The 12,887-nt window shown below is 48.5% G+C and overlaps 1 protein-coding gene across 1 annotated transcript in view; it reads left to right on the plus strand.

Annotated features, from left to right (window-relative positions):
• The first annotated feature begins 9,383 nt into the window (after positions 1-9,383).
• TADA2B (transcriptional adaptor 2B) overlaps positions 9,384-12,887 on the plus strand; it is a 43,296-nt gene continuing 39,792 nt past the window's right edge. The window contains exon 1 of the mRNA XM_069632004.1: positions 9,384-9,753. Coding sequence (XP_069488105.1) covers positions 9,484-9,753 — 270 coding nt within the window. The 5' untranslated portion in view covers positions 9,384-9,483. The remainder of the gene's footprint in view (positions 9,754-12,887) is intronic.

Raw genomic sequence — 12,887 nt, forward strand, 5'->3', positions numbered from 1 at the left:
ACCCAAACGGATAACCCTAACAGGTCACCAAAGATGTAGTCCATGAATCGTTGAAAAACAGCGGGAGCATTACATAGGCCGAAAGGCATAACCCTGTATTCAAAATGCCCAAAAGATGTCTTGAAAGCTGTCTTCCACTCGTCCCCACTCCTGATGCGCACCAAATGATAAGCTCCGCGGAGGTCCAATTTGGAGAAGATTCGCGCAGTATGCAGGGTTTCAAGGATGCTGCGAATTAAGGGTAAAGGATACCGGTCCTTGGCTGTTATGTCATTCAACTGCCGGTAGTCGACACAGGGTCTCAATGTACCTTCTTTTTTCTTTACAAAAAACAGGGGGAATCCTGCAGGCGATTTCGATGGCACAATGTACCCCTTTTCTAGACTCTCCGACAAATACTCCTGAAGAACCAGCTTCTCGTCACGTGTCAAAGCATATAGTTTCCCATGGGGAATAACGTGGTCCGGTAGCAGGTCAATGGAGCAATCAAAAGAACGGTGTGGAGGAAGGGGTATGTTGCCAGGTTCAGAAAACACATGTTTGAATTCGGAATATTCCTGTGGGACCAGAGACGTGGAACATAGATGAACCCCATTGCTGTCCGTTATTAGAGAAGTCGAGACGGTCCTGGTGGGAACGGGTAGCTTGCATTCTTGAGCACACCGTTCGGATGAAAAGGTCAAGGTCTGGGTTCTCCAGTCTATCAAAGGATTGTGGTGTTGCAACCAAGGTAATCCCAAAACCATCTTGTAGTTCGGTGACTTGATAACATCAAAGGCTAGTTCCTCGTAATGATCAGCAATCAGAAGGGCCAGTCCAACTGTGAACTGACTAACGGGTCCAGAAGACAAGGGAGTACCATCAATAAGCTCCACCGACAGAGGCGTGTGTCTGGAAACGAGTGGTATCTTATGTCTGGTGACGAACGTTTCGTCGATGTAATTGCCGGAAGCCCCACAGTCCAGTAGACCGGATACTTCCAGGTTCTTGTCTGGTAGTTTAATTCGGACCTTCAGGGTCTGTAGTACCGCTGGTTGCATGGGCAGACGTATAGAACAAATAACAGAAGGGTCTGAGGAAGGAATGGGACCTGTCGTTGCCCTTCCTGTATACGACAGGTCTCCTAGTTTCCCGACTTCTTCTTCTGCGGACGCAAAGGACACGTACCCAAATAATGTCCAGCTGCTCCACAGTAAAGACACAAACGCAAAGACCTCCTTCGTTTCTTCTCTTCTTCCGTCAAAGGTCCCCTCATGGCTCCTACTTGCATGGGCTCAGGTCCGGACTCGGTCGACCCAAACGAACCAGCAGGTGTGTTGGTTGTCCGGGGACCGCTTCTGTCAAGCCGACGTCTCTCAGCCTTTCGTTCGGCTAGCCTTTGGTCAATACGGAGTATTTGATCGATCAAGAGTTGAAGGCTCTCTGGTTCAGGGATGTGAAGTAACTCATCCTTGTACTCCTCTCTCAGGCCTCGACGAAACAGTGTCTTCTGTGTAATTTCGGGCCACTGGGAGTCAGTAGCCAAAAGTCGGAAACGGCTGATGTAGGTGATGACGTCATTGCTTCCCTGTTTGTAGTCCATCAATTGATTCTGTGCAACGGAGGCCAGGTTCGGCGTCTGAAATACCTCAAGAAAGGCCTTTTCAAAGGCAGCAAAGTCATTCAAAATAGGACTGTTCGTAACCACAAACGGAGTTGCCCAAGCTAATGCGTTCCCAGTTAGGTTCCCCAAGATGTAACCAATCTTGGCCCTATCAGTGTTGAAGTAGGTAGACCTGAAGAGAAAGTGTATTCTGCAGTGGTTACAAAACTCCGCCACCCGTCTAGGGTCTCCGTCGAATTTGATGGGTGTTGTATGAGCCAATGATCCCTCTCCTTGAGAGGTACTAGGTGCTCCTTGCGTTATCATTTGTCGTAATGTTTGATTCTCCTGACGCAGGGCGGTCATCTCGGCCCTGAGCGCTAGCAACTCGTTCCTCATGTCCTGCGATTCATCCATCTCTGAATCAGGAGGAAGGCGTCTCAATCTGTCAAGCTGATTGGCCCGAGAGGACCGCGTACCTGTAGTCTTGGTGGTTGGTCTTGCAGAGGTCGCCAGTCTGGAGTCCAGGAACTGATGAGATAGCGGCACGAGGAATCAGCCTCTCCACCACCCAAATGAGGAACTGGGTGAAGGATGGACCAACCCCCAATGTCACAAAGGCACTCTCCCAGGTAAGCGTGACAAGAGGATGTAGGCTCAGATGGAGGGAACCATAGTCCAGGTAGAGCTTGTTGTCCAGACCATGAATCTTCCAAGAACCTCAGTGCAGCGACAGTTGATAGATAGACCAGTGTAGCAGAAAGGTATTCGTAGTAGGCAAAGGAGCTTGGCTGGTGCAGATAGTTCCAATGGTACACAGGATGAGATTCGGAGTCAGGCAAGACAGGAAAGAGTGAGGACAGTTGGAACTAGTAGTCTGGCCAATAGAGAACTGTAGGAACGTGCCCAAGATGGAACAGGGGGAATGCAGGCTAGTGTGGGATAAGTCCCCTCTACACAATGATGACTCAGGACAGAACTCCGGAATGGGCTGAGGGAAGACTGACCCAGGGCAAAACCTAGGTAGTAGCTGGAGGCTGGCTGGCCCAGGGCCGAACCCAGGTGAGGATTGAAGGCAGGCAGGCCCAGGACAGGACCCGGATAAGAACTGGAGTCAGGCTGGCCCAGGGCAGGCCACAGGTAAGGACTGGAGGCAGGCAGGCCCAGGACAGGCCACAGGTAAGGCTGGAGGCAGGCAGGCCCAGGACAGGCCACAGGTAAGGCTGGAGGCAGGCAGGCCCAGGACAGGCCACAGGTAAGGCTGGAGGCAAGCAGGTAGGCCCAGGACAGGCCACAGGTAAGGCTGGAGGCAGGTAGGCCCAGGACAGGCCACAGGTAAGGCTGGAGGCAGGTAGGCCCAGGACAGGCCACAGGTAAGGCTGGAGGCAGGTAGGCCCAGGACAGGCCACAGGTAAGGCTGGAGGCAGGTAGGCCCAGGACAGGCCACAGGTAAGGCTGGGCAGGAACAACGAGGAAAGCGAAGCAAACCGCGTTGAGACGCGGGCAGCTTTGACTAGCGGCCTCTTTTATGGGCCGCCGGCGCCCGAGAGGCCTGGAACGCAAACCGTTCCGTTTCCGGGCGCCGGCGAACCCAGAACGAGGCTTGGAAGGCAAGCCCCCACGGCGCATGCGCGGAACCGAGAGAGAGGACCTCCGCGCATGCGCCGAAGGCCGCCGGCCCTGTAATCCGTTGCTCCCCTCCCGGCGAGTCCCCAGACGCGAACGCGCGGGTAGACTCGCCAGGAGGAAATGGGAGCGGCAGACCCCAGTCTCCCGCGTGACATGACACCGACACACTGTGGAATCCCCAGGCCTCCCAGGATACCACAAAAGTCAAAAGTGAGCAAGGTTCAGGACACAGAAAGAAGAAAAGCAAGCAAACTAGAATCTAAGTACAGGGGTAAGGAGACTGGATACTGCAGACTGGTAACAAGGAACAGTACTGGATAACAAGGGCAGGACTGAAGACAGATAACAAGGAAACTGTAGCTCTGAAGTGGGATAACAAGGGCGGGACTGAATAATCAAGGAAGCTAAAGCCAGGTAACAGGGGCATTGGGCACAGGACAAGGAACCGCAGGCAGGGAACAAGATAATTAGTGGTAGAGAGCAAGGGGCTGTAGGCAGGGAACAGAGGACTGCAAGCAGGGGAGCAGGGCTGTAGTGCAGAAAGCACAGAGCTGCAGGGCAAAAGGCAGGGGAGAGAAGGCAGAGTAGTAGGGCTGCAAGGGAATGAGCACAAGGCTCTGGAGTAGGAGAAGGTTCTAAAAACAACAGGACAGGGCAGACATCCAAGGATCAAGGCAACACAGGGCTTGGAGCAAGCCCAATTCAAGAGACCTGGGCTCCTGCAGGCAGCAGTTTAAATACAGACCTGCCCTGTGCCGAAGCAGGCTAATTAGCATCACATGGAGCACCACACCTGAAGGTAATTGGCCTCCCCCTCTCTGGTTCTAGGAAAATGAAAGCAGCACTGATGTCTAAGGCTTCTGGGAATGGGAACTGCCACAATGTGCATTATGGGACATGTAGTTTGTGACATTAAATAAGGCAGTTCCAATTAAGCAAAAAAGGCAAAGCAGGAAGCAATTGTGGATGGGCGAGGGGATGCTGTGCAGACAAGGAAGAGGCACAGAAGGAAACTCCAGTGGAACAGATGTCAATGGATACAGATGTGGCAGCAGTGGAAAGCACATCCTGAACAGAGTTTCTGATTTCTCCTAAAGGGACTGGTTTTGTATATACTGTATTTTTTTCACTTTTTGGCAGGATGTTTTTGTACGACTTCAATAAGTTACATTTGCGAATTTCGTTTTCTTCATACCTGTACCTCAGGAGGCCGTCTTGGGTGTTGAAGTTTACAAAGAGTTAACTTGAATAAAATTGTGTTTCCCAAGTCAAAAAAATAAAAAGGAAGTTTCAAAATCTTGCAAACGGAAAGTAAAGACAAATATATGAATAGGTATTTCACATGTAGGATTATGGAGATGAATGAGTCCCAAATAGTCCATGATGGTTGTCAATTGGTGCGCCAGTGGCACAGTCGTCATACCTTGGCATACCATTTCTTTAGATTTTGTAGTGAAGCTTCCTAAGGATCAAGATTGTTCAACTGTGCTTGTGGTTGTAGATGTTCTCACCAAGGAGGGGACATTTTATTCACATTAATGGAGAAGTTACAGCACAACAATTAGCACACAGCTTTCTACAAGGGTGGTGCATTTGCATGGATTACTGAGTCATGTTATTTCGACCAGAGGATCGCAGTTTCTTTCTAGGTTTTTGGGAGTTGAGGTGAAGTGTTAACTTCGGACTATCACCTAGAAACCAATGGGCAGGTGGAATGGGTTAATCAAGAACTGGAGAAATATTTAAATGTATTATCAGCAGGCCGCAGTTGGGTGGATTTGATCTGGCTGGCTGAGTTTGGTTACAACAATACTGATACGGATTCTACTTTTACGTCTCTGTTTTTTGTAGTCAAGGGTTCCATCCATGATTTTTGAGAGAGGGGGTTGGGAAAGAGTCGGGGAGTCCTGCAGTGGAAGAGGTTGCAGGCTTTTAGAATAAATCTTGAGTGAGCTGTGAATAGTCTTCACAAGAGTAAGGCAGATTACAGGCGGTTTGCCGGTAGGAAGCGTAAGAAGAGTCCTGCATTTAAGGTGGGAGATTGTGTCTGTCTATCCTCTAGGTATTTGAGATTCAAAGGGAAGAATATGTTTAGTTCCCGATTTGTTGCTCCATTTGAGGTGAAGGTAATTAATCCAGCAGCGGTGCGATTGAAATTGCCTCTTAGTCTGAAGGTACATCCTACATTTCATGTTCGATTGTTAAAACCACTACAAAGGGGAGACTCACCAAATATATCTTCCACTGGCCCTAATTCTTTTACCGTAACCTAAGAATGTATACAAGGTACAACAGGAATTTCAGCAAAATCATTTTGAACAGCTGCTCGCGAAGCTGTGAACTCTTCTGACTCCCACGAGGTGCCAGACCTCCCATACTTACAACATCAGAATAAAGCCTATTCAACATCAAGCCTATTAGGAGACCACTCAAAAGTAATATCATCCACACACACCACCCTCATTGGATTGATCTTTGTCGTGGAACTAGACCTGCCAGTGATCGAGTGAGAGAGAATCAAAGGATAGTCCGCTTCCCACCCCCTCTCTGGCCCCCGACTAGAAACGGACTGAGAGTGGATAACTAGCAAAACAGAGAAAATTCCTGGATTCACAATTTCCTACAGTACTAATAGATTTTACATTCTGACTATTTTTAACCTTATTACACCCCCTTCCATTTTTGTTTTTCACCTTTAATAAACGAAATGAGTAATTCAAAGGGTCCTGAATTTGATCCAGGGGAGCAGACACAATAACCAGAACATCCAAGACTTCTGCCCCCACCATATCTGGTTTCTCCATTGATTAAGTCTCCATGGAAACATCATGCTGCAACGAAGGGGCTCGAGCCAATATCAGTACTGGGGACGTGAAAAGATCATCTCCCTGGCGTACCGCGGAAGAACCTGCCACGAAGTATACATTCTGTAATGCAACTCTAGAATTGACATCCAAGAGGGAAGTTCTTAAATTCTCACACACCCCTCTCGGTGCTGTGATAAAGCCTTCAATAAATGACATTTTAGAAATCAGAATGTTTAGTACAGACTCCCGATTTCTATAGTTTGCATTAAGGTTTTCAAATTATTTCACAAGCCAGATAGAACATGGTTAAGAGTTGAGATAATCGTGCCCCGCATTGGAGGGCCAGGAGTGGCTGGGGCTTGAAGCTGCCAAGAAAACAAAGATGAGGGCAAAGCGGAGGAGGAAGCGTCTAAATCCGTCTGAGCTTCCGCAATTAAAACAGGCAAAGCCTCAGGATCAGTGATACCCCAGTCATTTATAGGAGTTGATTGAACTTGCGCTGTCTCCTAAGCAGATTTTAACAAATTTCTCACAGCCACGTTTAATATAGCGTCAGGCAGCTGAGGAGGCAGAACAGACCCACCAGGGGCAGCCGACACCACAGGGACCACGTCTGCAGAGTCACAAATGTGTCCACAAGTTAAAGGTTCTTCATCTGACTTCAGGCATGTTAGAAAAGGGGCTACTTGAGGCAATTTGTAAAAGACGGCAGTAATCTTTTAGGGCAACCCTTTGTTCACACCCTAAGTGTCCAGGCACCGACCTATAAAAGGTGTGCGCGGGGCCTGTAGAGGGTGAAGTCCAACGGTCGACTCCACAGCTGCCCGAGGCGCAATCGCCCCAGAAGAATTTTCAGCTGTTTCCTCCACTACTACCCTGGCTCGTGAACAGGCGGGACACCATTATCTTTATTAGCACGGCTGCGCAAGGCATACGCAACCGAAATGGTGAAACAAACAAGCAATGCATAGGGTGAACAGGGATAAAACAACCAACTAGATAGCCGCAATAGCAAAGACAAGGGACCCCCGAAGTTTGTCCCAGGACCGCCCAACCACAGGCATCACGGGCAATAACATTCAAAGATCGGAGCTCACACAAACGGCAGTCGTGTAAAGGCGCTTATATGCCTATTTCAAAGGTCTGCTGTAGAAAAATGAAAGTAGCTGTACCTGCACTTACTTGACAAGCTTCATATGATCTTCATTGAGGTTCCCAACGTGGCCGCCGGCCCGCTGGACTGCAGGGACACTTCTGCACTTCTTGCATGCGCTCAATGCGCAGCATTTGAATTAAAATAGTCTTCCTGCAGTTAGGTTCGCCAATCAAACACCAATCCCTGGGAATCCAGGGGAAGTAGCAGAACTGGCTACTTTCCACACACCAAAAAAAAAACACACCTCCCCTTGTGCTGCACATAAGTGGTACACAAAATAACCCCCTTCGTGGGGAAGGCCAAATCACCACCCTGCAGGAGAAAACAATCCAAAAAATAGCTATCCGTCTTACTGTTAACTGGTATTCTGGAAATCCTACTAGAAGGATGCACCTAACAAATACCCCAAATGCATCAAAATACCCCCCTCTTGAGACAGGCCTCATCGCCAGTGGCGTCGCTAGGGTGGGGCCAGGCCCCTCCACTGAAATCCTATGCCCTCCCTGGAGCCCCCCTACAGTGACATACCAAGCATGGGGGAGAGGGGCAAGGAGGGCAAGACCGGGATAGTTGTCAGTGGGCCTCCAATTCCTTTAGGCACCTCCATGAGTGTGCCAAACGGGAAAGGTGTCCCCCTGGCAGGACAATGTGTGCTGAGCAATTCCTGCTCAGCATGCTCATTGTCCTGGCAGCAGGATACCTTACTCTTTCCAAACGGGAGAGGTGTCCCGCTGCCAGGACAATGTTCCAAGGAGCTCTGGGCAGCAGAGGGGCTCTCACATTGCTCTGTGTCAATAGAGCATTTTAATGTAAGCCATTAGGCACTGATGGAAGGGGGGATTATTAGCAGGGACTTTTGTACCTTTAGAATGGGAATGGGAGGGAGTGATCAGAAGTGAGATGGGAAAATAATGTTGCATGCTTTATAAAATTACTTTGGCTTTAAAACCCAAGAGGGATTTGTTAGGCTACAATAATCGACATGATGCTATTGTGACTTTGCATGCAGATGGGGAGAATAAAACTAAAGCCATGCTTTTATTGCTGAACATATTTCTATGACAATGTATATAGTGTAAAGCTAGTTTACTATGAAAGGCTAGTTTATTATGTAATGTGGTTTGCTTCCAAGGCATTGCTATACATGAAGTATTATTTAAGCACATAAAATGCAAAACAAAATCTTCCAAAGTGTGTGGTCCTGGGCAAATCAATTAATCACACTGTGCATCATTACGGGTCCGGCGGTAACTGTGCGGGTGCTACCGGCAGGTTGCCGCCGGACCCGTAATTATTACTGGCGATTGACTTCCCGGAAAGTCAGGAGCCGGCAAATTGCAAGGCCCCATTCCCATAGAGTGTTACTCTATGGGAATGGGGACCACGGAAGCACAGGCCCCGTTGGTTGTTTACAGTGCTGGTGCTTCCGTGACAGGTCTGCCTACCGAGGTCGCTGTGTCCCGCAGGGTCAGAGATGCACAAAAAGGCATTGCAAACCGTGGGTATTAATGTCACACTTGTAAAAGGCCACCTACAGCAGATGCCATCGGGACACAATATGGACACTGTATCACTCCAAAGTGCATACAATGGCAGGTGTCCATTACCAGCCAATGACCACAGGCAACATCTGAACAAATTGCCCATGAAGGCCTGAAACCAGGAGTGAACTTTACTGGTGCTGGGCGATATACCGAATTTTGGAGATATACTGATATATATTTTAAATATCTATATAAGATGAGACCGTTTCTGTAACATCAAGATATACATATAAACAACAGAATTGCTCACTGTACAAAGGCAGGATTTTTACCTCCTCGGGGTCACTTTGAACTACTTTGCACATGTCAATTTGGGAAAAGCATACACATTGCTCTTTTATAGGCAGCCCCCCATACTTTTGTCTGTGGCCCCCACATACATTTGATTCATGGAGACGCCACTGCTCATCGCACCTCTGCACTAAAATAACAATCAACTAGGTGATATCTTTAAGACTTTCTGTAAACGAAATTCTCCTCGTAACGGAGGAATGCCCCTGTTTCATCAGCTCTCGCCCAAAAAGCTGTCTCAAGCAGCGGTCTTGCCACTCGTGCAACGCATCGCCTTCCCGCTTGTGCAAAGATGACGAGTTGAAGTGCGCAACGTGAGGCTCGAGGCGTCCCAGACACGTCGGAACGTGCAACCCACGTGATGAGTAGGCGGGGTGTGTTGCTATGGTCCGTTTCTCGGATGGGAACTAGACACTACTTTGATCAGACAGTGGGCCCTGGGAGCGGCGGCAGGCCGGGCCCAGTGGCAACGCCATGGCAGACCTTAGCAAAAAATACTGTGTGTACTGCCTGGTCGAAGTGACCAGCTTACGGCTGCGATGCACCGAGTGCCAGGACATGGAACTCTGCCCAGAATGCTTCTCCGCCGGCGCAGAGATAGGCAGCCACCGGCGCTGGCATGGGTATCAGCTGGTGGACGGCGGCCGTTTCACCCTTTGGGGCCCCGAAGCCGAAGGTGGCTGGACCAGTCGCGAGGAGCAGTTATTGCTAGATGCCATCGAGCAGTTCGGTTTCGGAAACTGGGTGAGTGGGTCTCAATGATCAGTTGTTTAGTTTTCGTTCCTTACAATTTAAGTAGCTCAGCAACACCGTTACAGAACTTCGTGCACTTCAGCACTCCTAAACAGCATCCCTAGATTCACTGCGCTCTCGGTTTCCATCCCACAATAGCTGCCACTGCCCAGCCCAATGCAGGTACATCCTCCCACTTGTATTCCACAGGTGCTTGCTGAGACATCTCAGTGCCATTGCTATAGCGTTTTTCACTGGCAACCGACACTTTTCATAGGTGGCAATTGCCAACCTCCCAGTACCGCCTATCCAACATCAACTTACCAAATTTCGTTTTCTTGCGTTCCCTGCCAGCCCTACACTCTGTACCCATATCATGCATGATATCATGTATACTCCTGGTATCCCATGATACCTACTTCCTTACAACTATCTACACCCTATCGGCTTTAAAAAAAAATGTTTTAATATCACTCTAGATGTATTGCGCTCCCCATCTAATTGGCAGTTCTTTTGCCCTGCTGTTTTCCTACAACACTTTCTGAGCTCCCTGCACTCCACATCTTTCTACATCATTATCACTCCTCCCATGCAAATTATGATCACATTTAAACATTTTCATGATCCTCGATCTGGCAGCATTTAAATACAATGTATTTTGGTTCCTTTAAAAAACCAATTGTCCAGAGGTACAGTGGATTGCGATTCCATTGAAGTGAATAAGTCCTCAACACTAGGAAGAGTGAAGTCCTCCTCACTAGCACAATCGTCAATTAGTCACAAAGATGCTTCAGTTATTTCTGCATGTGATACTTCTGAAATGTCCACATGTATTGAGGAAACAGGGAACCATTTCAGGTTCCTGGTGGAGGCACCCACAAAGCACATGTCCCAATAATATGCAAAAATAAGGTAGACTCCACGTCAGTGGAATGAGAACAGCAGATGTGTTGCAAAGATAACAATGTTTATATATTCATAAAAATTGCCAACAAAAAACTCTGCTGCCCGAGAGCGCTCTGCCGAAACATTACATGTCAGCACATTAAAAGGATAGACACTATCACTGATGACAACATGCAAAGGCTACACATTCTTGCATCAGAATGGAGAGTGGCATGTACAACAGTTGATACTATATGGGATACAAGATGCTAATTGGCTGCTGTCTTGCAGTTGCTCTTGGCACACGTGGGTCAGCGGGGCTCATCTCTGCGGTGTGAAGGTCTGGGGCGAGGGAGCCACATATCTATCTAAACAGGAACTGATAAGGCAGCAATAATGCCACACATAAAATCTTGCATGAATAGGGGTACTTTGGTCAAATGAGCTAATATATTGACATTCCAACCTCTACACTTTAGATTCCCTTTAATACTGTAATCCCTGCACCCAGACGCCCATCCCAAAGGTTTGATCTACTGTTTGTCCTTCTTGGGTCCTAGTGATATAAATGGATGTGTGTTGCTTTTGGGAGAATATACTATAGGGCTGTGGTGGGGTCGGGGCATGGGAGGGTCATGTAGGAATCAGCATGAAAGGAGCTAGGAGCCGGATCTGGTGGACTCTGACCTGTGTGGGTGGGGGTTGAGAGGGCACAGGCAGTTTAGTGGAGATGAATGGGCACTTGGGCTTAACACTTGTCACAGTCTCACGCTCTCTGCAGAACACATTTGTTTGGAAACGATACTGCAGGATTGTAACATGGCTGGGCTTGCGTGAGACCAGGGCTCACACTGAGCTGGCTGCGGGAGGCGATGGTGTGGGGAGAAGGGAGAGAGAGTATTTTTTTTCAGGCCTAGAAAAAATGGTGTCTTACTACAAAGCTAGGGTTATGTTCTGATATAAGCATGTGGGGGGCTACGCCTCCCCCCGCCCCCTTTTGCTTCTACGTACGTTATTCACCTGGAGTGACAGAATGGGGGAGGGCAAGGATGGTTTCCTTCCCACCATTAACCCACTTTCGTTACTCCTAAAGTAACAAATACCCTCCCCCAGTACATTGGCGTTCCTCTGCCCTTCTGACTGCCTCGTTCCATGCAGAGCTACCTTTTGATTGGCATCGATGCTGTACAGACATTTCTCAAACTCTCTCCTTGCCTTGCGTATTCTTCAGGAGCGCTGGTCATATATATCACCTGTCTAATCCACCCATACCTCTTTGTAATTTTCAAGATCGTCGGGTTGTTTAATGGTGGTGTGATACAAGTTGTCTACCTCATCCCCAGTATTATATAAAGCTACCATGCAGTATTTAGGATCATTAGTTTCCCTAGTTTGCACTTGTGCTTCCTGTGTCTCAAGAGGCCCGCTGTTGTTTCTTTTACCAATGGTTACCATCACCGTCACACTGCTGGGAACAGCTTTTGCCACAACATCAGAGCCCTAGCTGGCACACACAGAAGATCAGCAGGAGGAACACGATGATGGTAACAGCAACTTCATCACAGTCGCAAGCCACAAAGGCACCCAGCTGAAAGCCATGCTGAACCAGTCGTTGTCTTGCACCCCTCATTCTTTTCTCTTGTTCACCCCAAGTTCATGTACTGCTGCGATCACGTGTGACAATGTTCAATTTTCAGCGTCTGAAGAAGGTACGATTGTGCAACATGAACTTCCTGTCTTTTTGCAAACACTGCCCTCCATTGCTGTAAGAAGGTCCTGAATGTAGCGGTTTTACATTGTCATGAGCCGCAGTGCCCTTAGCTCCACCTTGATGACATTAAATCCTTCTTCAATGTCATTCGCCAGCTGGATCAGCTCTCGGCTCCCAGCGTATTATCTGTAACCACTGGGCATTTGCTCGTGTTTGGGTGCTAGGTATGAGTGATGCAAAAAATGTCTCTGCTGAGTTAAAGAGTTTGTATTCATCAGGGATCTGGGTCAGGGGAATCGTGGGAGAAGGAGTTTGAGGCACGTTTTCTTCGAGAGAGGTTGTCTTGTTCTTCTTCTGTCAGTATGCAGAAGATGGGGGCGTGATTCTTCTGTTGGTCGAGGTGCAAATTGTAGACCTGTTGGCACTGCCCCCCCTTAAAGAGCACAGTAGCCCCTCCATGAAGGTGGGAGGTGCAAGTATGCCTGTTTGCTGCACACCCAGTAGTAGTCCATTAGGGCGGCAGTGCCCTTTCGGAGGTCCGGGATGACAA

Source organism: Ambystoma mexicanum, chromosome 6q (assembly GCF_040938575.1).
Source record: "Ambystoma mexicanum isolate Mex_15411 chromosome 6q, UKY_AmexF1_1, whole genome shotgun sequence".
NCBI lineage: Eukaryota > Metazoa > Chordata > Amphibia > Caudata > Ambystomatidae > Ambystoma > Ambystoma mexicanum.